Source organism: Podarcis erhardii (genome assembly GCF_964252035.2).
Source record: "Podarcis erhardii genome assembly, chromosome: 1".
NCBI classification, from domain to species: domain Eukaryota; kingdom Metazoa; phylum Chordata; class Lepidosauria; order Squamata; family Lacertidae; genus Podarcis; species Podarcis erhardii.
In genome coordinates, this window is record NC_138497.1 from 46,420,687 (window position 1) to 46,448,586 (window position 27,900).

Consider the following 27,900-nt stretch of genomic DNA (forward strand, 5'->3'; position numbering starts at 1 on the left):
TTAGCATTGTATGTCCATACATATCAAGCATACATTCTTGTTTTCAAGTGTTCAGTGTTGCTTTTTCGATAAACCAAACATAGAAGCTGCTTTATAGCAGTCAGGCCACTTGTTCATCATGCATAGGCTTCCCAACCTGGTGCCCCCTCCAGATTGGACTCTAAACCATCACCCTCATACAGCATGATCAATGATCAGCAGATGACAGGAGTCCTCATCTCACACATCTGAAGGGCATCAGATTGAGAAATGTCTGACAGCAACTCTCCAGTTCAGCTGGATCCTGCCTGGAAATGCTAGGATCCAGTTATGGCCCTTTCCCTTTTTGTGAAGGGTTGTGGTAAAACAGACCATTATTATTTAGTTTTTTATTGTTCTTTGATTAGTTAGGCTGTCACTTCTATCATTGTGTAACAGGTCAATACATATAATTTGTCTCCTAGAAGTGGTATGGTTCTCATTCTTGAGATTCCATTCCTTCCCCCCACCCCCAGTAATTGTAACAATACAATTCACTAGGTGGGATCTAGATTAAGTTTGGCAACTTTGTTTTTACTTCAACTTGTATTTTGTTGGTGTTTTATTGACTCTATTTAAATTATTACTGTTAGTCACAGCAACATTTGGTGGAAACGTAGGCTACAAATTTAACAAATTGTACTTAGGGACTTCAGTTAGTCATGACTAACATGACTAACTTGATTTCAACAAACTCAAGTGCAACCAGCTTATTCTAGATCCAACTCAACACTATATAGTTCGGCCAGTGTGCAGAATTTGAAGCTGTATTTCCATACTGGGAAGTTTTTGCCAGATCAACAAGCCAACTAATCCATTACTTCCAGAAATGAAATAGAAGTAGTAGTATATTTTGAAACATAATTAAATAATCAAAATCCAGATCAAATATATACATTTTTAATATCTGAAATATTTACATGGTGGAACCATTTATAGGATCCCATTTATTAAGAACAGTTTTTTCCAGCTGTCTTCTTATAATGCATGTACTCAGTAACTCAGTGTCATGGTTGCACCTCCTAAATAGGTCAACCTGTATCCTTCAGGTAAAGAGATATCAGAAGAGCAGTATTTTAAAAAGTGAGAATTGTTGCTTCCTGGAAAGTGTTCATCCTGCAATCAAGAAGGCCCATAGCATACAGTCTTTCTACTTGTGAAGATTTTAAAAAATGCAGTTTACAGTACATTGTTATTGATACCACATCAGCATATGTATAAAACTCATACAGAGTAAGAGGACAAGAAATATCATCCTCTATCCGACAGACAGCTTACAGTACAAAAAGGAAGTCACAACTGACTTGATGACTTACATAAAAACAAATTTCTCCACTGTTCGAAAGCATATGATTTTAACATTGTAAACTGTTGTGCTCAAGTTACATTTTTAAACCTTTTCTATCCACAAGTTTCCCAAACCTGTCTATGGATTTTATTTTAAATAATTAAAAAAGAATACTTTAGATGTCAGACTTGTATTAGTAGGAAGCTAAAATTAAATAAATTTGTGCACTAGTTATCCTTGATTAAAACCACAACTGAGTATGAAATTCTGTCACCACCGTAACTGAACAAAAGGCCTCATGTAACGAGGAGGAAATTTATCAATGGCTTTACAAGAATGCCTGAGTTGAAGCAAGTCCACCATGTTTTTCTATAGATTCCTCTAGAAATATTAGAAAGTCCAACAAGGGAATGATCCCCTATCCATGCAGATGAAAACTGTGTGCCAACAAAATGACTCCCATCCATTTTTAGAATTTTAAAGTTTATTCTAATATTTTAAAATGGGAAAGGGAAAGAAGAGGTTGGTGTATTTACATAAAATTCAATTATTTTGGTTTGTGGTAAGCACAGATGTTTCTAAAACATGGGTCTTTTTAATATTTACAAGGAACAGTTTAGAAGATGAATATCAGAGACTGTGTACAGCAGCTGCAGTAGTTTATGAAACAATACCTGTAACTGTACCTGGTGAGTGAAAAACCACCAATGCAGAATTCAAATAATTACAACCAAGGAAGCTGGGGTGAGGGCAGGAGGGAGGGAGAGGGGACCTCAGTGTAACAAGATGGAAAAAAATTCACATTTTCTACATTTAAAAAATACAGGTCTCACAAATGTCTCTTGAAGACAGAGAAACTTCAAAGTTCTTCAGTGATGCAGAACAAAAGTTGAAATGGCGCCCCCAAAACAAAAAGGGATTCTTTATTTCACTAGCCCAATTTTTTTGGCTTCTGTTTCATATATTAATAACCTCCACATTTTGACTATAAAAACTTCAGCTTCTTCATCTAGCACCTACACCAAAAAAGAAGAAAATAGGGCATTAAAAACCAGAGGAAAAGGTACATCTCTCTGAATACATTTAGTGGAGGTGATTCTCACAGAAGAGCTCTAAGTTACACAAATTAGAAATTCTGGATGTGGCATGTTTTTCCTTTACTCACCATAGCAACATCATCCAAGATGCTCTGCGGTGAACTATGAGCCATAACCTGAAAAAGAGAGGCATATCAACATTGAGAACACAGCACTTGTATGACTGAAAATTGAACCATGCAAGATTTAGAACTGTTACCCGCATAACAGTAACATTCTAGCAGGTAGCAAACACATGTATCTTAAAATAAAATCCATGAAAAGCAAGCCCGTTGCTTTCAATTTTAAAATAAGGTTGTTTGCTCCAGGGGAATGGAAGCAAGCACTGTGATTTTTACTGTTTCCCCCCTTCCATCTGTAGCTCTTTGCACCTCAAAAACCTGTTCCAGAAGATTGAGGAGGGGGGCTTTTGGAAGAGCACGGGAGGTGTTCCAGGTATGTAGGAGAAACAGGAAATTTGGGAAACGGCTTCTCTTCCCAATCCATTCACAAAAGCCTCTGCTGATCAAAAACCCTTATTGTGAGTAGCAACACAACTGGATACAACCCTAAATGATTTGAAAGGTGGACCAAAAGGCATTTTTAGTTTCAACCCCCTTGTTCGATTCATAACAGGTATTTGATTGCATTTGTGAGTGACCAAGGTAGACCAAGAACAGTGAGAAAGGAAAGTTACCACTTGTGTCCTGCCACCTTAATTAACTCAAAACAAAACCCTCACACAGTTTGCTGTCATGTTGGAGCAGACTGTAGTTCCCAAAGTAACTGATGCACAAGCCTGCAGGTTATGTGTGCAAGTCTAGTATCAGGCTTCTGACCCATCAGTTTAAAAAAACAACATAGTTATATATTTATGCATAGAAGGCAACACACTGTCAGTAGTTTACTTTGGGCAAATACTGTGAAATGAAAGTGCACGGATTGGGAGGTGGAGAGAAAGTTACCACTGTACCACTGAAGGGTAGATTTGCTTGTCCAGCGTAGCATCACTGAGTTGGGCTTCCTTGCGCCTCCAGTGGATGAAGGGAGGAGTACCTTTGACAGGAAATAGGCTGACTCCTCTTTAGTTTTGCATACTCACTGAGCATGAACAGTCCAGAAATGAAACTCAGACTAATGTTAACCTATATCCTACAACTGAAAGCCGCCCGTGCTAGCAGAGGTGGAAAGAGGTGTTGCAGGCTATGCAAGGGTGTGGCCTCGGTGATGCTACACTGGACAAGCAAATCGACTCTTCAGATAGGTACAATGGTGCTATTTCACTTGCCCATGTAGCATCACTGGGTTGGGATGTACAAAAGCCCAACCAAGTAGGGTGGATCCCAATGGCAACAACTTACTACTCCAGCCAATGCTGTTTCAAGGAAGCAAAGGGTGTGAGACAGGCATGCTGTAGAAGAAGTACTGAGTGGCCAGACATGCTGCTGCAGTTTGAGCCAGTCAATGCTGTGCTGTGACTCAAAGGGTCTCCCATCCATCTGGACCAGTTGCCCCTCGCAATGTGCTCCAATGCACTCATGTGATGCTGAGACTGCCATCCTACCCTATAAGGGGGATATTAGCTCCACTGGTGAAGGGAATGCCACACACAGCTGTGGTGTCCTCTAGGCCTGGTCTAGCCTGCTCAGGAGTGTTTGGCCTACTTCAAGCCGTGGTGGCTTGGGTGCATAGGGGGTGGGAAACAGCTCATACTTTGACTAGTGATGACAGTACAGTGGTACCTCGGGTTAAGAACTTAATTCGTTCTGGAGGTCCGTTCTTAACCTGAAACTGTTCTTAACCTGAGGTACCACTTTAGCCATTGGGGCCTCCCGCTGCCGCCGCGCAATTTCTGTTCTCATCCTGAAGCAAAGTTATTAACCTGAGGTACTATTTCTGGGTTAGCGGAGTCTGTAACCTGAAGCGTCTGTAACCACTGTACACATTTCTAAAAATCCACCTCAGCCAATGACACCTCTATAAGGGCTAAAAATTAAAGCCTGCAGAGAGGTAGATCTCACTGTATCACTGCTGCTAAGGAGGGCAATCCAATCATCCCTAAAGGGGGGGGGGGGAGCTTCTTGTGTCTCCTTCTCAGAAGCCAGTCTGTGAAGATGAGGGAAAGGAAGTCTAATTTTTATTTTTAGTATTTATACATAGAAAGAACAGTAGAAACAGCGGAATCACAGAAGAATATTGCTAAGCTGAAATGAAAGAGTAAAAGGAGCCAGCCTATTTGCTGTAAAGGCTATTCCTGACTTAGTCCAGAGGTGCAAGTAAGCCCAACTGGCAAGCGAAATTATAGCACCAGCCACCTAAAATATGTATTTATGAAGAAATTTACCTTTGAACAAACAAAGTCAACTAGTGTTGCTTCTTCTTCACCAATATATTCTATTATTTTCTTGTTGATCCATGGTCTAATTCGACGTTCCATTAATGTCTAGAATAGAAAATATTATCATTTTAAATAGTTTCCATATTTTTTTATTTGGACCATACATTGCTTTCATCCCTTGTCACTTATAAAAGGTAAAAGTAAAGATAAAAGTAAATGACCCCTGGATGGTGAGGTCCAGTCAAAGGCTGGGGTACAGTGCTCATCTCGCTTCAGGCTGAGGGAGCCAGCATTTGCCCGTAGACATCTTTTCAGGTCATGTGGAGAGCATGACTAAACTACTTCTGGCGCAACAGAACACTGTGACGGAAGCCAGAGCGCGCGGAAACGCTGCTTACCTTCCTGCCACAGTGGTACCTATTTATCTACTTGCACTGGTATGCTTTTGAACCGCTAGGTTGGCAGAAGCTGGGACAGAGCAATAGGAGCTCACCTCATCGATTGGATTCGAACCACCAACCTTCAGATCAGCAAGCTCAAGAGGCTCAGTGGTTTAAACCACAGCACCACCCACGTCCCTTTGTCACTTATAGCAACAATACTGTATTAACATTGAAAGAAAATCTCTGCTAGTTCAGACTAAAGGCCTATCTAGTCCTGCAACTTGTTTCCCAGAAAGGCCAGCCAGATGCCTCTGGGAAACAAACATGTAGGACATGAATGAAATAGCCCTGTTCCCACTGTTTCCCAGTGACTACTACTGATGAATTTTGCCTCCAGATCCTGGAGTCAGTATAAAGCCGTCATGCCCAATAGCTACTGAAAGCCTTTTCTATGAATTTGTCTAATCCCATTTTAGCTGGTGGCTATGACCACATCTTGTAATGTAGTGTGTAAAGAAGTTCCTATTGTGTTTATGACTGCAAGATTTAAATGGACTTACATCAGTAAATAAACCAAGTAAAGCTTGAATTAATTTTAAGGACTGGTGCTTTTTTTTTAGATTTATCTGCTTCTGGTGTTTAATTATAGCAGAATGAAATAGAAAAAAATGTTTGAGGTTGCAACCCTACACACCTGGAAATAAGTCCCACTGAACTCAACGAGACTTACTTCTAAAACAATATGCATAGGACTGCAGAGTTAAGATGGCAATTCCTTTATCAAAATTTGCTTTAAATTCCTTCGATTTCAAGGCATGTACAGTATGTAACATGTAAAAAAAATTAAGTAGATCAGTTAAAAGACAAAATGTTTATGAACTTAACATTATTTAATTGGTAGCCAGCTCTTACCAAACTTGTAAGCCAGGATCCAAAATAGGACATGGGCAGATGTATCCATACAACAGGTTTTAGTTGTCTCCCTTTGCCTGCAGCAGATCTCATCAAGGAGACAAGTTTGACTGAACAGCAACATGCCTCCTTACTTCTTGCCTGCTATATATTCCATGCTACCACTACTAAATGATCTGATATATAAGTGAATAGCATGAATCCAGAATTCTCTTTCACTGATTAAAGTACAGTGAGCAGAAGTGATTTCCTCTTCCCCCCAGCCTCTTGTGTCCTCCATACAGTGGTACCTTGGGTTAAGTACTTAATTCATTCTGGAGGTCCGTTCTTAACCTGAAACTGTTCTTAACCTGAAGTACCACTTTAGCTGATGGGGCCTCCTGCTGCCACCGCGCCGCTGGAGCACAATTTCTGTTCTCATCTCCTGAAGCAAAGTTCTTAACCCGAGGTACTATTTCTGGGTTAGCGGAGTCTGTAACCTGAAGCGTATGTAACCCAAGGTACCACTGTAATGTGTTCCATAGGTTTGGGGGACTTTCTAGAACATTGTGGGAGAGCTTTAAGATGAACAAGTGAATATTGTCTCCCCTTCCTACTGCTAGTGGAATCCTTTGCTAGACTGGAAGCCTTTCACAAGCAGAGGGGCACTTAGACACTTAGGATCCAAGCCAATCTTTGCATTTCGGTACTAACTAAATATCTACACCAGCCACTCTGGGCGGCTTTCAACAGAACATATTTAAATTAAAATAAAATAAAATAAAATAAAATGATGTGACATGCCTATGTTTAGGGTAGTATTTTTTTTCTAGTTAAAGATAAATAGCAGGCATGGGGGCTTGGTTATGTACTGAAATAAGGATTTTACAACAGAGCTCATATTATTCAATAAGGTGCATAAATTTTAACTATACTCAGTGCTGAACCACAAGAGCTGGCAAATTAGTGCAACACATGTCCTGTAGTTCATACTCAAGATTTTGTAAAAATTTACACTTACTGAATCCACAATAGACCAGTCAAGAGGATAAGCAAAGAGTTCTGGTTTGGCTGTGGGAATTTTCTCAATTAGACTCTTAATGTGCTTGCGCTTCTCCTCAGTATTGACGCTGCCTTTGGAGGAGCCTTTGTCTTCATCACCATAATCCAGGGGCACCAGTTTCCTTTTTCGGGGCATGTCATCACTGTCTTCATCCTCAAACTTATTGAAGACACTGTCCACAGTGAGTTTCTTTCTTTTCACGGCATTGGGTTGGTTAGGACTATTGCAGGCACCTAAAATATAAAGAAGATTCATTCTAATATATTTAAACACAATCTGGAGACTCTTCCAAATTCAGGTAAGAGCTGCACTTTTAAAAACAATGGGATATCAACAAAATAATAATAAAAGACTGGGGGGAGAAAAATCAACCACAGAGCAAAGTGGCTAAGATTAAAGAGTTTATTCTATGCTGCTTCACTCAACTGCTCTGCTCTCAAATGGATCAATAATAATTATACAATCAAAAGGTTCAAAGAAGGGAAGCACAGAATCTGACTTCCTATCTTTGTGCCCTCCTTCCTCACATGGATAGAAACAAGAAAAAAAACTTGCCCAATTTGAGGCTAAGCCCTATTTTAGGCCTGTACTCCTCTGGCTGCTGCTGATCTGGCGAGTTTTCATGTGGGATGATAATACCACAGGGAGATTCGTCCCCAGGAGTGTTAGGAGTTGCATTGCCACTTGCTGAGGAAACAGATGGGGCAGAGCTGATGGGTCGCAAGGTTGGTTTAAGGCAGGGCTTTTGCTCTGGCTCTTCCTCCTCTTCTTCGGGTTCTTCCCTCTTCTCTTCCTTTTCTTGCTTTTCCTCCTCCTCTTCCTCAGATTCTGGCTCCTGTTTGGTTTGTGGCTGTCGACGCCTTTCAGCCTCTTGTTCCATCTATGGAACAAAATTGTGGTCTTATGCACATTCTTCACCAAATGCACTTATTAGGAGTTAAAACATGCAAAGCAAGCCTGGCTGTCCCCGTAAATGGATAATCCTAGTTAATCCGAGGCAGTTTTTTAAAAGCTCAATTTTGTTTGGCTTTATAAGTAAGGAATAATCCAGATTAACAATACTATGATACTTATATAAAGAGATCTGAAACAAAAAACTGCTTTCCACATGAAAATGGGGATAAAGCCAGGACATGTCAACCAACAGTGTCAGTCACAAATCTCTAGCTTACCAATAGTCGACTACATGACATGGTCTACTATTATAAAAATGCTCATTCACCACACTTTGCCAAAAAAGGCATTTCTTACCCTCTGTAGCTCTGCATCTGGATCTGGGTGTCCTTCTGCAAGAAGACGTTGCCGGATTTCTTCCAGTTCTTCCTTTTCCCTTTTCCTATCTCTTTCATCTGCTTCCATTTCCTTTTCCCTATCTCGCAATCGCTTCTGCAGAGCGCTTCCCCTGTAACATGTATTCACTTTTGTTTTAAAGGTCTCATGGCACTTGTTTCTCACAAACAGCACACCATAAGCACCCAATACAGAATATTGACTATAAAGTTTCATGTTTCATTCCCTACATCAGAGAACTAAAATATTCTGTTTGGAGTAGGGTTAAGCCATGTACTTCTTTGCACCTGGATTCTTACAAGAACATGCCAGGAAGGAATAGCAATTCTTAAAACTAGGGAAATAAAAGATCCTTTAGTTTGAAAGTGATTACGAGTCTCCTCATTCTTCCAACACAAAGTTATCTGAATATGTTCAGTGCTTTTCATAAAAGAGGTGCATATTTGCTAGGATTTATCTAATGATCACTCTTATTGGTGCTGCATTAAATTTACAAATTTGGGGCTGCCATCTCCATCATTGAACACACAGGTTTCCTTTGTAGTGTGGAGCACCTTTGGCTAGCTTCACCTGATTCACCCACTACATGCCCCACATTGGGCAGAAATATCCCTGCATTGCAGTGGGTTCGACTAGATGACCCTCATGATCCCTTCCAACTCTACAATTTTATTATTCTAAATCACATTGTCTGTAAACCTCTCCTACTCATCACATGTTGGAACACAAGGTTTCCTACATATGTCTTTCTGACAGGAGTCATGTTGACGAAATCTGAGAACACAAACTGATTTATATTGTGAACCGCCCTGAGACCTGCGGGTATAGAAGGGTACACAAATTAAATAAATAAATAAAAATCTCCTGCAGTTCATGCTAAGCATACCTATAGTATTTTGGATCATCTCTGTCATCATCATAATCTTCTAGAAATTCTTTTAGGCGCTTAGCTTCTTTTGCCTATAAGAGAGTTGAAAACATTTAATTAATTTCAGACAGAAATTAGCTCGTCACCCTTGAAGGAGTAGAAGTTATTCCCTACCAGAAAGTTTCTAGAGTAGCACCTTCCTTTAAGTAGATAGCAAGTCACTACTAGTTTGCTTTTCCTGCTTCTAGAACTGTATTTCCTCCTCACAAACTACTGAACCCTCTGAAGCTTGAGTTGAGAATGGACTTCCCAGTTCTGAACTAAAGTGTAGAGGCATGAGATAAGTTAGCCAGGCTTTGCATAAGGGACCTGAAATAATCGCTTTGAGTGCAAATCTGCCTCAAGTAGCCTGTCAGTTCTGGCTAGGATGCAAGAGAACCAAGTTAATGAGCTCTAAAGCTCTAAATGCATGAGAGGAATTTGGGCATGCATTTTAGAAAGCAGTTTCCTGTGCCAATCCACTTTTGAAAACAGTCTACAATATAGCTTTTGAAAATGGATGGGTCCTGCTGTTGAAAGAAACATGTAAAAATGTCACTAGGCATGCAAACTTAGATCCAGCTTCTGCTCCCGCGCAAGTAGGAGCGGAATCAGGGCTGCTTAGCTGGGAGTGCAAAGCCCCTGTTTCCCAGGTGAGAGATCTCTGACCCCACTCCTGCTTGCATGGGAGCAGAAGATGGATCAGCTGAGGAGGTGCTGGCTCCATCACACTTTTCCTGTGAGAGATGTGTGGCTACGTTCCCCTCAATGGAGAAGTTTAAAGGAGCACCACCTGGCAAGGCGGAGACAGGCTGACAGCTGCATTAGAGGCAGTGCAGGAGTTCTCAGATGCAGCTGCCGGGCTGCAGAAGCGGGATCATGGCGCTCTCAGCTTGGAAGGAAGGGCTTGAACTCCCCAGGTGAGCAATCCCACTCCTACTTGCATGCAAGCTGGAGTGGGAGCGGGCATCTCTCAGGTGGGAAGCGGACCTTTTCACTTTATAAGGAACAAAGTCTGTAAAGCAGCCAAACACTTTCTTTTTGCTTAATGCTTTTTTAAAAAATGCGGCAACATACAGACTCAGCTATTTTGCATTCACATTTGTGAGCTACCACTTAAGTCACAAAAATATTACGACTACTACTACTGCCTCTACAGGACACCCTTGTATACCAGCATAGAGATTCTGCCATTTGAGCATCTAATAAAGGCAGTGCAAAAAATAATGAACCCCTTACCATTTCTCTTCGCCTTTCTTCCTCCCTCTCAGCTTCCTTTTCATATTCTCTAGCTTTTTTCCGTTCTCTGATCTCCCAGTTTTTAAGACGCTGAAACAAAATAATCTGTTTACAATGTACTGAACCAGAGAGGAAAAAATCCCATAAGTCACTTGAGAGAAGCAAAACCATCCACATTTAATTATATCACCCAGTCTTCTATTTCAATACAGAGGTTCTGTAAAATGAAGTTTGATGGTCAATGCTACAAAATTATTAGAATACAGGTATGGGCAGGAAACATGCTCCACGATAATGGAGTTGGATCTTTAACAACTATTATCAGACCTCCATTCAGAGAATGGGGCTTTCACCCTGAAAAGAGACAACCTCCTTTCAACAAGTGTCTCCTGAGGGAGCAATGGGGTACTGGAGGAGAGGGGCTTCAATGCAGGGCTCTAAAGCCAGTGGGTGGAATGGTAGAGTTAATATTCTCACCCCACTCCCGAAAACCGGGTGCTTTCCATTTGCAACAGAATCCCTTTGAATCCAATCCCCAGATCAGAAGCAACATCCTCCTATACCTCTTGATAAGCTGCTTCCTTTTCACGGAGCTTCCTTTCCAGTTTGCGCCGCTCATAGGCATCTTCTTCATCCTCTTCTCTATCCCTTTTCTTGTCCTTTTCTCGCTCTCTCTCCCGTTGTTCTCGTTCCCTTTCCCGCTCCCGTTCCCTCTCTCGCTCCCGTTCCCTCTCCCGTTCTCTCTCGCGCTCCCTTTCTCTGTCTCTGCTTTTCTCTCTGTGGACAAATATAATGACAAATGATTAATGCATGTAATTGTCAACATTTAATACTGCTGGTAATAGAGGTTAGGTCTAACAAAATTAACTCTTAATAGATAATTAAAACACCATACAATACGAGGTTTACAAAAGTTGCGATTTTGAGATCACCGAAATTAAGCCAAAACTCAAAACCTCTGTTAAGTTTTTCAAATTAGCTACAACGTTGCTTGTGTAGTCATTAGATAAATGATGTTTTGAATAGACACAGTACATCAGTTTGCTGTCTTACATTGAGAGACAGACAGACACACACAGACACACACAGACACACAGACACACAGACACACACACACACACACACACACAGTCTCTCTGTACGTTGGTTGTGGCTTTATTCCGTCAGCCAAACCATACAAAAGGGCCTGAGGGTCAGGGCACCACGGCTGTCAGCAAATCATACAATTTAATTCATTGCCTCATGGCTTATTGCATGCTGGTCTTCAAAACAGGTTGCATCCATGAATTATTTCCTTAAGAACCATTGTCAATTTTATTACCGTAGTTTTCGCTCCAAAACACGCACTTTTTTGCTCCTAGAAAGTAAGGGAAAATGCCTGTGCGTGTTAAGGAGCGAATGCACGGATCGGAGCCATGGCTGCCGTCAGTCAAGCAAAGCGGGAGCCGCTTACACACTCTACGAGGCTCTCGCTTTGCTTGCTTTAAAGCGACCTGGAGCCGGGGAGGAGGGAGGGAAGGAGAGCCATGGCAGCAAACTGGGCAGCAGCCACTTACACGGGAGGACACTAGCAAAGGTCTGTGCGCTCTCTAAACAGAGCAATGAGGCTGCAGAGGGACGGCAGGAAAGATAGAATTTAAGCAACCAGCAGCAAAATAAAACCAACCTCGAGCTCTGAGCCACGCAGTGAAAACCAGGAAGTAAAAAAAAAGCCTGGGGATGAGGGAGAGGGGAAAACTTCACAAATCCCTGCGTCTATCAGCTGGGAGGGAGCAGCTTGTTTTCAGGCAGGATAGATTCAAGCATTGTCTGGGTCCTAGTGCCCCTACCGCTTTTTTATGCTCCACTCTATTGCTGCTGGTGGCTGCTTATCACTCAGGCTGCAAAGAGGAGCGCTTTTACACAGCTAATGGCGAAGTCCTCCTCACTTGCTCAAATCCATTCTGCCTCAAAACAAGGAGCGGAAGGAAAAGGCTGCAAACTGTTAAATGGAAAAAACCCAGGTACAGGGCGAATACCTTAAGTATACCTTTAAAGCAACAGTGCTCTTTCCCTCCCTCCTCCCCGCTCAGCTCTCCGAAAAGCTCCTTCTCCACGCGTGCTCCTTGTCCCTTGAGTGCTTTTCCTTCCCTCCCCACTTAAAACGTGGTTACAAAGCACGGATCCACATGGATCCTCAGGATTTTTGCATTGGGCTACCCCAAACTCACCATCAGATCACACGTCTGTGGCCACAGCATGAACCATAAAAATCATACACCCACTGTTTCGTTTAGAATATTTTTTTCTTGTTTTCCTCCTCTAAAAACTACGTGCGTGTTATGGTCAGATGCGTGTTATAGAGCGAAAAATACGGTAACAAGTATTCATTACACAGCACAATTTACCTAGATCTGCTCCGATCTTTATTTCGGTCTGAGCTTCTTTCGCGGTCTCTGTCTCGATCTCTTTCCCTGTCCCGGTCTCTGTCTTTGGTGCGGTCCCGATCTCTATCCCGTTCTCGTTCACGCTCCCGTTCCTTTTCCTTCTCTCTTTCACGCTCTCTCTCCCTCTCTCTTTCACGCTCCCTTCTTTCTCTTTCACGCTCCCGCTCCCTCTCTCTTTCACGCCGTTCTTTTTCAATTTCTTGTCTCTCTTTCTCCTTTTTGCCTTTTTCCTCCTCCAATTTCTAGAAACCAAGAGGATTTTCAAAGTTAGCATGTAGCTAGAGTCGGAGGCCCCACCCCACCACCAAGCACAACACCCAAGGCTGGTAGTGAGCATTTCAAGAACACCAATAATTTAACATTTAAATATTTAACAGCTTACTGTCAGCTCATAAGAAAAAAGGTTCTGCAATCGTAAGGCTGGATTTCGTGCAAAAAGCATATATCTAACATAGACTGGCAATCTCCAACCTTGGAAAGAAGGGCAATGCTCACCTCATATATGCATATGCTGACAATTACATAGTGCATTGCCATCAATAGTTCACAGAAAACTCCCGAGCCACAAAAGATAGAAAAGAGCTTGAACACAGATGAATTTTTAGCTGGCAAAGTTAATCCTGCCCATGTAGGCAGATCATTTAGTAGGATGCTGACAGACAAGATTACCTCATACCACAGCCAAACCAAATTCATTCTATGCAAGGATGGGAAGTAAAATCAACTTCAACTGTGTATGTTACTTGAAATGTTTGGAAGGATACATCTTACCAATCACTTTATTCTCCCCAACTTTTTTAATTTTTTGCATTTACTGCTTAAAGTAATGGTTTCTAAAGAACAGCATCCTCAAGAAGGTTGGAAATCGCACATAGACAAGACTAAAAGGTTATACAGTACATTTTTACTGAATTCTATACAAAAGTGCATTTTTTAAATTCAAAAAGTCATGCCTATTACCAAAACTCCCATGAAGACAATAGAACAATAAAATCTCATTAAAATGATAGATAAATCCATCCTTGGAAGCAATTGGTGTGTGTTAACTTACAGATGCTGTGCTAGGACATGGACCGCCAACACTGGATTAACCTTGCCTACAAGCTATATTTCTGGGAGGAAGAGCAAGTACATGGTTCACAAGTAAACCAAAAAAAGGAAGGAAAAAAACATAAGCCAAATATCAGCCTGATGGGTGCCAAAATATTAAGGGCATGATCCTTCCACATCCAAGTGTTGTGCCTGAAGAGATCAACATAGGGCTTAACAGAGCCCATTTCTCACGCCTTCTCTCCTTAGCGCACATGTGCAATCAGTGCACCATACCATTTCAGCCAATAAGATGCTCTTGCATCACTACTCAGCCCCCTCTTGTCACTTGGTGGAAGGAGCATGATCTGTTCCTTCACCAAGTGGCAAGTGGAGGAGGGTGTAAGAAAAGTGCACAAGCCTCTTATTTTCAGCAGGGGCCTGGTTCATTGCCTGCATGTATGCTAAGGAGAAAGTAACAGAGCACCATTATCCTTACAGGACCCACCTGTGCATGGGTGCAGCATGAGTGAGGAAGGATTACACCCTGAATATATTGTATGCAGTTGATGCAAGGGGGAAGAGCAAAATCGCCCCATTTGGCACCGTGTTTACCACCGCTGAAATAATTTATAAACTGGAACAATAAAGTGCGCATATATTTCTCTCTTTCAACAAAGAATTTAAGACAACTTTAAAAACAATCTTACCTGTCAGACAGTCTTCTCATGTGCGCTCATGGACCAGAGAACCAAAACAAAGTCACAGTAATAAAACTAATAAACAAAAGGTCAATATATCTAACCACCACACTAAATGGTACCAAAAGTGAAATATAGGGAGGATGGTGTTAGATACATTGAACTCACAAAAGAAAAGGGTATTTGAGAATGGTAGAGAACAGCCATAATGGAGGAGGAAAAAGTGAAAGTGTACAGAATGTGGCAACCTACTTTCTAAGTGAAATGCTCTCATACAATATAATTTCATTTAGTGTATTAAGGTTATGCTAGCTATATTAACTTTCAAAAGCAGAACTTACCTCAAATTTCGTATACTTTTATAGAAAAGTTTATATACTGAAATGATCGATACTTACAGATTACTTTAGTTGTTCCAATAACAATGTCTTTGGTTAAGTTCCGGGATTCCCCCGCAAAAATTTCTTTGTAGTAAAAGCCATGATAAAAATTTGCATTGGCTTTTGGCATCTTAAGGCTTTTATTTCAAGCTTCTCTTTTCTTAAAAGCCAAATCAGAACTGCTGTTTCATATTGAAAATTTAAGTAATAGGCTGCTTCCAAGTGAACAAAAGGATGTTTTATAGGAAATGAGGGGTGAAAAGGATTCAGGATATGCTAATAAAGTAATGAGCAAAGAAGGTAGGTAGAAAAAAAAAAGTAAAATCTTACCTTCGGTTCTCTTCAGACTCATCTGTGCTGTAAATGGACACCCCCTGCAATGCTGATACCCTAACAGTCCGATTGTTTGTAAATTCTAACCAAAAAACATGCAAAGGTTCACTGTGCTCATTAGCCAGCCCCTTTTTGAACATCCCACCCAATATATGAAATGGCCATTTTGTATTAGATTTAGTTCCATCTATTAGAAAAGGTTAATTCAAAATATTCCCCCAATAGGATAGATCAAAGGCAGCAAAATGCCCGATTGCTTCTGAAACAGTGAAGCATATTTTGATTTTGTTTTAACCACATTATTTCTTTACATTTCAGAGGTATGTTGGGGCTTGGAAATAAGACGATGTTTCACCACTGAACAGTTTCATACATCTTCTGGAACAATTATCCTCAGGTTCTCATTCCAAAGTTATACTACAATATGTTGCATTGCCAGCAATGTACATCCATTTTTGCTTTAAAGTAAGTGTGATCCTGTAACCAGAGTACTTTTTACCCGTTTTGTAAATTCACACCATTATACCAATATTAGCTAACTACAAGCACTCATTTCAGGGATAAATACTTCACTGAGCGTGCAGTACTCCAGCCTTGGTGGGCAGTTCATATTCCCTTAGAAGCTAACATCAAGAGACAGTGCATGCATAGCTTGAATTTCACCCCCCCTTAAACCACCCTTCCCAACCGGAACACATTCACAAATTCACATTACAGAAACTTCTGTAGGTGGGAACCCTGAGGTAGGATTTGCTGTGTAAACACATTTCCAAGCCAGTTACCCCTTTGCATATTTTTCTGAGGGGGCATCCATAAATAATAAAAAAAACAGAAGCTCATACTTACATCCTATTCCATGTTACTTTCCAAGCTGTGTTTTTCATCTTGCATTAGTCACCATATGATCTCTATCATAATGGTGGGGGTCAATGAATAGATTAGCTTAATGGGAATTTACAGTTCTTCCATGCATCTAAATTTTGGTAAAGTCTGATAACCACTAACCTAATTTAATTTCACCCCCATTCTCAACTCAGAGCTATTAAATTAAATCTCAAGTTTAAATTAAGCAGCAGAGCTCAGTAAAACAGAGATTGAATTATGTCTTACAACTGCTTGAATGATGTGGGGGCCAGAATGTTTTACGCAGCAGCCCAGTCTAATTATTGGGTCTTATGTAAATGGTTTTAGCTGCTTTGGGTTAATTTAAAGAAAAGTGGGGTAAATGTGTTTGATTTTTTTAATGTATTCACACTGAGGAGATTGCAAGGTAGTCATTAGAAAATAAAAAGGACAAAATAAGATGATTTAAGTGGGATTTTGTCCTTAGTGGCTTTTTAGACACACATTATGCCTACTATATGTGATATGGTCATGTGCTTTTAAATTTTCTAAAGGGGGAGGGAAACTGGATTTTGCAAAAACCTAATTTTGTATAAGGTACAAAAACAAGTATACTACCTTGTGCGTATCTCTGAATTTACTGATCTCTCGGGATATCAGGTCCCTTTTATCTTCTTCCATTTCAATAGCATTTATATCCTCCTGTAAGAGAGAAAGGGGGGCAGAACAGGAGATAGAATATTAAAACCCATCTGCACAGAAACAGGAGAACCAAAAGAAAAGCTGAAGGTTAGATGTTTTGTACCAGTCTTGTAAGAGATAAATAAAGGCCTTCTGCAGTACCAAACCTCACAGTCTGATGTTAAATGAATGAAAAAAAAAATTAGATGGACACGAGTCACAAATCTGGTAACTAGCAGTAAACATAGTCATTGTCAAAGCCTACAATGTAAACGAACCTTGGTGATGAGTGGATAGGGTATCAGTGGGGCCACTGGAAATCTGCGGAAAATCTGCGGAAAAATCCACGGAGATTTCTTTTTTAAAAAATAGATTGCACACTACTCTGGAAAAAAAACAATGTTCTGTATGTTTGCAGAATAAGCAATATTGCATTGCTGTGACCGTAGGTCTGACTCAACAAAGTTACAGAAGAACCTCGCTAATTCTCCGTTTACTGATCTACTTCTCGGCAAAGGTTTGCTGGGTGCCACCTCACCCTGGCATGTCTCCATTTAAAATTGCAGAACATTAGCATTCTAGGAAATCTTGCAAGCTAAGCTACGCTTGTTAAAAGTGGCCTTTTGTGGTACTATTATAAGCCTCGTTTTGTTTCTTACTCGCTAATTCGCAAAATTGTAATTATATCAAGGGGGGGTTGCCAACAGTTACTGCAAATTAGCGAGGTTCCCCACATCTGAAATCAAGAGTCAGATTTCACTTGCCATTTCTTTTCCCCGCACTCTCAATTTTCCCACATTATCCCTCATCTTTTCAACAAACAGAATGGGCAAGGGAACCAGTCACAATTATAAGCATTCAATAAAGGGGATAACAGTGCCTCAAAACCAGCTTTACATGGCACCCACCACAGTTTTATATACTTCCCTCCCCCCACCATGCACAGAGCTTTTTTAGTCCCACACTTCCCAACAGATAATGGGATGAGAAGTCATGCTCGTGTCCCATGTTCATCCTTACAAAATAAAGATGCACTTCCACTATTTCAAAGGGCAGGAAGACAAGGACACAGTTAAATATTTCATTGTTCTGATAGACCACCCTAAATTTAAAACCCAGCTACATCAGCAAGGTGTGGCTACAGGTCACCCTAAAACTAGCAGTTATTAAAGGAGGAAGATCAATATTCAGTTCTTTTAATATGGGCTTCTAAAAAGTAACCTCTCAGTACCATTATGTCTCTCGATACCATTATATTCTTGATTATATACATAACACAATCCATAGCATGGATAATAACTTTTAAAGAGAGAGACATGGCTTGCCTATAAATAAGTGCAGAATGCAAAAAAATCAGTGCAAGATTAAGTGGAGGCTAAAGAACAGTGGGAGGTGCACTCACTCCCTGAGTGAGAAGCATTATTTCTTGCACTGCCTTTTCATGCACTTCACCAGCAGCCAAAGCTATCTTATTGCTTGCTATCAGCACAACATAAGGGAGAAAGTTAAGCTTAGTAAGAAAGGCTGCAGACAGAAACCAAAATTCACCCCCATCTTTTGCTGTGAGTGGCAGGTATTAAGAGCCCATCATTGAAACAATCATGACACATTTTCAAGGCTGGCATAATTACTACTAAGCTGTACCCTTTCCCCCCCAGAGTAAAGCAAAAATTAGTGTAATCATTAGCAGGGTTATCCACAGAAGGGGAATTATAGCATTTTGGGTCAAATGTTACACTTAAAAAATATGGATGTCAGGTGGCCCAACAGCCAAATATTAACAAACCATTTTGTAACATCATGGCTTTCATCCCTCAAGGATAAGAAAGAGCTTCTTAGCTATGTGCACAAACATAATTAAATCAGGACAGTGAAGAAGGGCTGCCAATCAGCTGAGTTGTGGCTATAACACCAGTGCAAACCTCTATGACCCAGTGACTTAGGGCATTTAAGATGTCAAACATTACAGGCAGAATCTCTTTTAGGGTCTTAAAATCTTCTCCCCATCTCAAAAAAACATTTTGCAATTATTTCAATACATGTATTTTAGAAGGGATGAAAGGCTGAATCAAACCTGCTGAGATTCAAACCTGTAGCTCCAAGAAGTCTAGGCATTTGTGACCTTTGTGTTCACAGACCTACAACATCCACAGGGTTTGGCATCTAGAACTGATTTAATTTCAGTATGAAACATGAAAACTTCTGCTAACATCAAGGTTTGTTGATTTGTGTTCTCATCAGATGCTTTGAGCTAATGTATTGGCACAGGGTTTGGCCCTTATGTAGGGAGATGAAGTAAATCTGTTTGTGTCCAAAATCAAAACACATACATCCTCCTTCTTTTCTTTTTTCTTCTTCCTGGGATGAGAGTCAGACTCTTGGGAGGGGGCATTGAGCTCGCTGGAATATTCCCGTATTAACACTTCAATGGCCCCTTTAATTAGCTGGTCTCTTCTCTTTGCTTCTTCATCCAGGGCTTCATCATCATCAGTTGTAGTTTCTGGCCTGGTGTTCTAAAGAGTAACACAAATCTTGAAGTCAAGCACATGGGACATAGCAGAACAGCATCCAAAATGTTTACTTCATATGAACTAGATAGGTCTATTACATGTAGCTAGCAAGTGGAAGTGCTAGGTGTACTTAACATCCTTACAATCAGCCTTTAACTACAGATTCTAGTAGGTCCTCACTATCGCTGGGCGATATCTGGTTTTCAACATTGTGCTATATCACCAGCTAAACACTGCAATATACTGATACATCACAAGGTCTGAAATAAGGATGGAGCTATGTAGAGGCATTGGCTGGCTTCAGTTTTCCCACATTGGGATTTCTGCATAACTAACACCCTCCCCCCCATGATTCTCAATATATTGCTAGGTCAAAAATTATGAAACTGATATGATGATATGGACTTCAACCAGTTTTGGATGATATATCAATACATTGCCCAGCCTTAGTCCTCACAAGAGTGATACACAGAATTTTTCAATTGGCAAACCCAGAAAGTTCACATATATCCCCATCATTTTCTCAAGACAAAAGGCCTTTCTAGCACTCTACTACTTATTCTCATTGTTGGAAGACAAAGCTAAATTAATGCCTAAAGCACTGCTTGTGTTGCTAGAGTTGAAAATGTTTTGTTTTGTACAGAACCAACCAGCTGACAAAGCTGCAGAGTGGTCACACACACACAGCATTGCCTTCAGAAAAGACCAGCTGAAAAGTGCTTGGCACTTGCTGCAGGAAGGTCCTCTGTGCATTTCTGGGAAGTGGTACCCAATAACTCCTGGGTGAAGAGAGCAACATGCAGTTTTGGGTGCTGCACAAAGGTGCATAAGATGCATTTAGGTAGCAAGAGCCAACACTTCCCGTGCCTGCCAATCCTTTATAGCTAAGTCTCTTTTGGTTCCTCTGCCATACCGCCTTCCTCGCAATTTTGAAGCTGGGGTGGTGGCAGGAACCACCACTCTACTGCTCAGAGAATAATGCTTGCCGCTCATCACACATGACAGAGGGCAAATGAATTTGCTGACGCCTGGCACAAACTTTAAAGAGAATGATACACTACAATGTGTGCACTCTCTGAAGGAATAAAAATAATTTAGTGTGGATTCATGTGATATTTTGATGCAGCAAGTACAACATAATACAGTGCAGGTTTCAAATTAATACGCTATGTCAGCAGTTATAGAAATATTCTGTTCCGTAGGATTAAGAATGCTGTTCAACAAAGTGGAGAACACATACAAGGCAACACCGTACCAAGCTACCCTTTGTGTCACACATTACTAAACTTATACACAAAGTTTGTCTGCAGTATAAACAGACTTTTGCATGTAAGTGGTCATACTGCACAATGACAATACATGTGTGTAAAATGCTTTAACATACATATCTGTAGACTGTCACTTCCACACTAGAATTGCTGAATTTCAATTTTCCATGTAAGATGAATGTAACATAGACTTTAAACTATTAATAAAAACATTAATATATACACAGTTGCCTACAAAACTTTAATGATTATATATTTAAAGGCTTATAGCTTGCCTCTCGGAAGGCTCAAAGGGGCTCAAAACAATTCTAAATCTAAAAATAAATAAATCACAGAATCAAATACAGTAAGAAATGAAAATCCCCACTTTCCTCCTTACAAATAGTAAATAGATAAATTCTCATCTGCACATGGAAGTATGAATGACCTGAGGCCAAGTGACTTCAACTTGCTCCAGGCCATTCTCAGCCTACAGCCTGGCTGCAAGGAAAACCTAAATACAGAAAAAGAATGTGCATATTACATTATTTTTTTTATCTTCCATCCCATCAAACATTTGTCACTGCTGTCGCTACTGAGGAGCAGTGGGGGAAAAACAGGCAATGTCCTATCATGTCTCCCTCTTTTTCATACACTTGTATTAAACTTAAATAATAAATTCTTGCCTTAAAAAGAGGGGATGGGAATCTCACCTGAGAATAAGAGATGGATGTCCAGTCAAATGCCAAGTGGATAAAGAGTGAATAGGAAAGAGACAGGCTTATGGAGAAGCAGTAGCTAAGAAGTAGGGGCAGGAGGGGATTTCAGCTGGTGTAGAAGCTGCAATGTCAAGGAGGAACAGCCTGAAATGACCTAATAGGTAGTGCCGCTTAGGTGGTAGTAAAAGAAATTAAGGGGGTAACAGTATTAGTCAGGGATGGAAGTTAAGTAGAGCCAGATATCTGCCTTATTTAGTTTCTCCATATTTTAAGACAGCAGGAATTTATGGAGAGCTTTCTTGTCTGCTCATGTGAAATAAATGCAGTGGTACCTCGTGTTACGTACTTAATCCGTTCCGGAGGTCCGTTCGTAACATGAGGCGCGCTTTTGCTAATGACGCCTCCTGTGCCCCTGGAGCGCGACTTCCGCTCGCATCCTGGGACAAGGGGCATCTACTTCTGGGTTAGCGGAGCGTGTAACCAACAGCATTCATAAGGGGCACGGTACGTAACACGAGGTAGCACTGTACTAAAATACTCCTACTTTATAGGCTGTGTATCAAAATGGTAAACCCTAAACCCCTTTCTATGGCACATGGGTAACTAAATTTAACTCATTAAATGCTTTTAACTACTTGATCATACAAACATAGCAAAAAGTTAACAATGCATTAAAACTGTGTTTTGCTTCTGGTCTTTATTTCTCCCTTCCTTGCCCCAAGGACAAATTATAGTGAATGGTGAGGCATGTACTCCTAACCAGGAGCTTGCAGAAGCTGCTAGAGTACAGCAACACTGTAAGCTATGCAAGATTGCTTAAGTTACTACAAGTAAGAAAATGCACTATATTTCACATCTTCTTTGGATGAGCCTTGGCCATAGACTTAAATCAAGATAAAAAATTCTAAATATTTTGTGTTTTTCTCTAACATTATCATTCCAGAAAAGCTGTATTATTAGGTAAGGTAAAGGTAAATGACCCCATAACAGTTAAGTCCAGTCAAAGACAACTACAGGGTGCGGCGCTCATCTTGCTTCAGGCCAAGGGAGCCAGCATTTGTCCACAGACAGCTTTCTGGGTCATGTGGCCAGCATGACTAAACCGCTTCTGGCACAACAGAACACCGTGACGGAAACCAGAGCGCATGGAAACACTGTTTACCTTCCTACCACCACAGTACTTATCTACTTGCACTAGCATCTACTTTCTTGCATGGATCCAAACTGCCAACCTTCCGATCAGAAAGCCCAAGAGGCTCAGTGGTTTAGACCCTTTAACACTGTATTATTAGCAGACAGCGTATTATTAGATACATTTTTTAAAAGTGATTTGTGAATTCACGTGTTGATAGGCAAGTCTGTAAAAAAATTCAAGGACTTGCAACTTGTGAACTTATTTGAAATTTTTGATAATAGTGCACCTGTGTGAAATGACTCACTTTCTAGATTGATTTCCTTATGTTTTGCATCTTAGCCAGGGGCTGACTGTTCTTGGGACTATTATATGCCTTACTTCTTCCAATCTTACTATTTTCTCTTCTAAATACAGTGGTACCTCGGGTTACATACGCTTCAGGTTACATACGCTTCAGGTTACACACTCCGCTAACCCAGAAATAGTGCTTCAGGTTAAGAACTTTGCTTCAGGATAAGTACAGAAATCGTGCTCCGGCGGTGCGGCAGCAGCAGGAGGCCCCATTAGCTTAAGTGGTGCTTCAGGTTAAGAACAGTTTCAGGTTAAGTACGGACCTCCGGAACGAATTAAGTACTTAACCCGAGGTACCACTGTACTTAATTGTGAGGGTGTTTACAAATGTGATTTGACATGCAGTTTGTGGCTAGGTTCAACTGCTTGTGCTTGTTATGAAGCTATCACTTAAATGGTTAGGTTGAACTATGGTGGCCTGAGTGCTATGGGCACAGTGCTTGTTGGCAGAGGACATGCAAGCACATGTACAACTTTGCATGTTAAGCAAAGCTTTTCATGCTGGTCATACCCAGCTGGAAACAGATTTTTTTTATTTTGGAGTTGGCAGACTCTACTCTGGATCAGCAAGTCTAGCAAAGAGCAGGGCATCTGGTTTCCTCCTGAAAATGGTTGGGTTTGATCTGAGAGCCTGCAGCTGCTCATCCCTTAACCTTCTTCTGTCAGCCAAAGTTTTATAATCCAGTTTCTCAAGCAGAAAGTGCAGTTTGTTGGGGATCTGAAGTTTACACTCAAATTCTGATCATGAAAATTAAACAAAAGAACAGTGCAACAGTCATCTGCAGAAAAGGTGTAATAAAGTCAGCATAGAAGGTTAAATTGCAACAGAGAATAAGCAAATCAGGTAAAAGAACTAAGAGCACTTAATGCCAATCCAATTTATTTGTAATTCAATTGTTTCCTGTCCCAGTTTAGCATAGATACACACAACATACCCCATTGGAAGCCCTTTTCTTCGCTTTCCATTCATCTAGCTGAGCTTTCGTCTTGGCATCAACTTTCACAAGTAGTTTCTTTTCTCCAATTTGGAGATCGTGTAGTAGCCTGAGCGCACGTAGTGTGGATTCTGGTTCTTTATACTCGCAGAACCCAAAGGCTAGGGGATGAATAATTGAGATTTATAAAAGCAAATTTTAAAAATTATATATGCACATGAGAGCAACAGCCTCTCTCTCTCTCTCTCTCTCACACACACACACACACACACAATTGACTTTAATGTCAACTATTTGTTTTATGATTACACCAAATATATGGCAGGACCTCAGTTAAAACACATTTTTAAATGCCTTAAAAAATCTTCAGCCCAATCCCATAAACCCAAGCAACTGCAATTCAGAGGGTGAAGGCTACACCCATCCTGTGATACTGCTTTTCATCTGAAATCCCATTATGGTCAGTTACTCGTTTTCCAAAAATACTAGGTTGCTGCAACATTTAACTGGCTGCATAAAGTTACAATCCGCTCTTCAGTAGTAGGGGAAGCTGGTTAGCATGGCAGCATTAATTCTCAGTGCTATGTTGGTACAGTACAGTTGGGCAGCAAGCAGTGCCAGATCAAGTGCCCAGATCACCACTGATCTGCAGTGGAAGGCACAACTTGTGTTCCATCCGATACACTTATTGACTCACAGAATAGCTCAGAGGAAAAATAAAATTAAGCCCTTGCTACTGAAGCGTGGGCACTTCAGAAATTTAACCAAGCTTGCGTATATCCTCATAGCTATTAGAGGGAAAAGAAAAGGGAAAAAGTATATATACCTTGAAGTTTTCCAGATGCTCCTTGAACTCTCTTCCAACTCAAAACCAAGCCACACTTCTGTAAAATATTTTTAACATAATGTTTATTGAGGCAATTGATTTTTTTAAAAAAAAATTTGCTACTCAGAAAACTTCTTTCACTCTGGAAAGTTCTCAATGAATTTTGTGACAGTTGAGAAGACATCAAAAGAAATTAGCACACCTAATAATTGTGGTGGCGTCTAGTATTTTATTATCACAATCCTGCTAATCATCATTATTTAACCTCTTCTACCACTTCCACAGGGACACGGGTGGCGCTGTGGGTAAAACCTCAGCGCCTAGGGCTTGCCGATTGCATGGTCGGCGGTTCGAATCCCCGCGGCGGGGTGAGCTCCCGTCTTTCAGTCCCAGCTCCTGCCCACCTAGCTGTTCGAAAGCACCCCTAAGTGCAAGTAGATAAATAGGTAAACTTCCCTTTATAGCGGGAAGGTAAACGGCGTTTCCGTGTGCTGCGCTGGTGCTGGCTCGCCAGAGCAGCTTCGTCATGCTGGCCACGTGGCCCGGAAGTGTCTGCAGACAGCGCTGGCCCCCGGCCTCTTAAGTGAGATGGGCGCACAATCCTAGAGTCGGACACAACTGGCCCGTACGGGCAGGGGTACCTTTACCTTTACCACCTCCACAGACAGCTCCTTACTCCTTGTACATAAAAGTTTGTCTTAAAACATATCCTCTATTATCTCTCAGTGAGTTTGATTATTTTTTAAAAGGAGAGGAAAAATAACCAGATTTTTTAAAACACTAAACAAAATTTTAAGTTACCACTTCCCAATTTATAAAGTGTCTCTTTAAAAAGAACCTGGTTTAAAATGAAATATGAATTAAGAACTGTACTTCTATATTTTAATAGGTTTGCATCTTATAAAGCACGATTGTGCATTGGGACTTGCACTACCAAAATCTGGAGGATTAGGCGACACACCAGAGCAAATTCTAGGGCTTGTATGTGGCTGGAAAGGGAAAAATCAAAATCTCATTCTGCAAATGGGTTGCCAGAATTGGATCTCACTTATAATTCCTTAAAACCCTACTAATCATGATAATTTATGATCACTTGGTTGGTTAGGGCATGCTGCTGATAACACCAAGGTTGCAGGTTCAATCCCTGTATGGGACAGCTGCATATTCCTGCATTGCAGAGGGTTAGGGTCCCTTTCCAACTTCTATGATTCTAAAGGCTGTCATGTTTAAAACCCTAATCTGCAACCCTGGTGAGTTGAAGGTCTGCCATCTCCTTCCAAATACTCATTTCCTTGACTGAAATCTTTGCAATAAGGCCCTGTTACATCTGCTCCTATTATCTGAGGCATAGCAATTAGATATAGTCTTTTCAGTAGTGGTGCCCCAGCTATGGAACTTCTTTCCTAGACAGAAATATTTTTTAAACTTTACACAATGAAAACCTATTCTTTCCCGGATATTTGCCCTTCAAATCCAATCTGATTTAAGTTTTTATTTGTGTCATTGTAACCCATTAGATAGGAATCTGGTTTTGATTTTGAAATTCATTTATAGCTCATATTTTTATTGTAATTATTTTTATGGATTGTATTTGCTATTTCAGTTTCTGATTTAATGTATATGTTTTAGTGTTCTCCACTAAAGAACATAAGGCCAGCCATCCTGGATCAGGCCAGTGGCCCATCTAGTCCAGGATCCTGTTCTCACAGTGGTGAACCAGCTGCCTATGGGAAATCTTCAGGAAGGACCTGAGAGCAACTGTACCTCTCCCAGCTTGTGATTACCAGTGACGTACTGCTAGTGAAGGCATAACCTAGCCTTATTTTCCATGAAAAGAGCTTCTCCAAGAGTTTAGTTTGGTAACAGCCTAAACTACGTCAACCCACCACTGACTATCCTAACACAATGCAAACAGGTTGGTAAGTTAGTAAATTTGTACTTAGCTTCAGGGCTGAAATAATATGTAGCAATAATCTAGCATTTCATAGATTCAGGCAGCCCTGTATTGAGAAATTTTTAATGTCTGATGTTTCAACAATTTTTTATATGCTGTAAGCCACCCACAGTGGCTGGGGAAACCCAGCCAGATGGGTGGAATATAAATATCACCACCATCACCATCACCATCATCATAGAATTGTAGAGTTGGAAGGGACCATGAGGGTCATTAGTCCAACCCCCTGCAATGCAGGAATTTTTTTTGCATGTCTATTGGGAGTAGATTGTTTATCTTTGTAGGGCAGCCCCTCATGTGTCACATGAGATATGGTCTGGAGGGCCCTGATCTTGGGGGTGGACTTTCCAGAGTGGCTGGGGAAGCCCAGCCAGATGGGCAGGGTATAAATTATTATTATTATTATTATTATTATTATTATTATTATTATTATTATTAGGAAGAGGTGAGCTAAAAAGCACTGCATGCATATGGAACACTTAACATGAAAGAATTTACAGTAACTAACATTTTAAAGAATACAAAAAGTCAATGAAATCAATGAAAAATTAAGCAACACTAAAATCTCTAATCAACACAATGCAAGGTTGCTTTCTAAAAGGCAATTCCACTTACGGCAAGAAGCTGTCGTATAAGCATATCTGAAGCCTTTTCAGATATGTTGCCTACAAAAACAGTAGTAGTGGGACCGCTGTTTTCATCATTTTCCTTGTTCTTTAGACCTGGATGTTCCTTTCTAACTCCCATATGTTTTCCAACCATTGACACGGTAGTTGGGACCAGAACCTGAAAGACGAGGAACAAATACCTCTTGTGATTTTTTTCCCACTGCAACAATTAGTAAGTTTAAAAAGCACTGTTCCTAAGGTACCAAGCAGGAACTTAGCATTAATTATTTTTGCCTGAACAGATTAGCCTGCAAAGGAAATTTCATACAGTTCCTTTGAGTCGATTCTACTTCACAAATTGCAATACACGTGCTTTATAAATAAAAGCACACAGGAAATAACATTTAAGTCAGGAACCTTGTATTTAAATGTGTTACACTGTTACAGCCTTGCAATTTTTCATGCGCATTCTTTTCAAATTCAAAGATGTCACCCCAACCATAGTTAGTGTCAGTGCAGATCCAATGATTAAACATGGTTAAAGTCAAAAAGCGAAAGGAGGTAGGACTTTGTTTTGGAGGAGGGTGGGTCATGTGTTCATGGGAATGGTTACCAATTTGCTAACTATGATATGGGATCGGTACAGTGTTACATATACAGTAGGGAGAAGATGAACACAACTATGCTGTGTTTTAATATTTGATGCTGCTAATTGTGGCTTTATTGTTA

The 27,900-nt window shown here is 40.6% G+C and overlaps 1 protein-coding gene across 3 annotated transcripts in view; it reads right to left on the bottom strand.

Moving 5' to 3' along the window:
* Window positions 1-902: 902 nt before the first annotated feature.
* Window positions 903-27,900, bottom strand: part of RBM25 (RNA binding motif protein 25) — a 34,916-nt gene continuing 7,918 nt past the window's right edge. For 2 of the 3 annotated variants that reach the window (XM_081881551.1, XM_081881550.1), the window contains exons 4-19: window positions 27,179-27,349; window positions 24,610-24,667; window positions 23,784-23,944; window positions 19,217-19,399; window positions 17,165-17,218; window positions 16,824-16,907; window positions 12,881-13,161; window positions 11,057-11,270; window positions 10,494-10,583; window positions 9,234-9,307; window positions 8,309-8,459; window positions 7,613-7,937; window positions 7,016-7,290; window positions 4,727-4,825; window positions 2,472-2,519; window positions 903-2,322 (exon numbers count right to left, since the gene is read on the bottom strand). In XM_081881551.1, the coding sequence (XP_081737677.1) occupies window positions 2,230-2,322; window positions 2,472-2,519; window positions 4,727-4,825; window positions 7,016-7,290; window positions 7,613-7,937; window positions 8,309-8,459; window positions 9,234-9,307; window positions 10,494-10,583; window positions 11,057-11,270; window positions 12,881-13,161; window positions 16,824-16,907; window positions 17,165-17,218; window positions 19,217-19,399; window positions 23,784-23,944; window positions 24,610-24,667; window positions 27,179-27,349 (2,361 nt within the window). In that variant the 3' untranslated portion in view covers window positions 903-2,229. The remainder of the gene's footprint in view (window positions 2,323-2,471; window positions 2,520-4,726; window positions 4,826-7,015; window positions 7,291-7,612; window positions 7,938-8,308; window positions 8,460-9,233; window positions 9,308-10,493; window positions 10,584-11,056; window positions 11,271-12,880; window positions 13,162-16,823; window positions 16,908-17,164; window positions 17,219-19,216; window positions 19,400-23,783; window positions 23,945-24,609; window positions 24,668-27,178; window positions 27,350-27,900) is intronic. The other variant, XM_081881552.1, reaches the window with a different exon arrangement.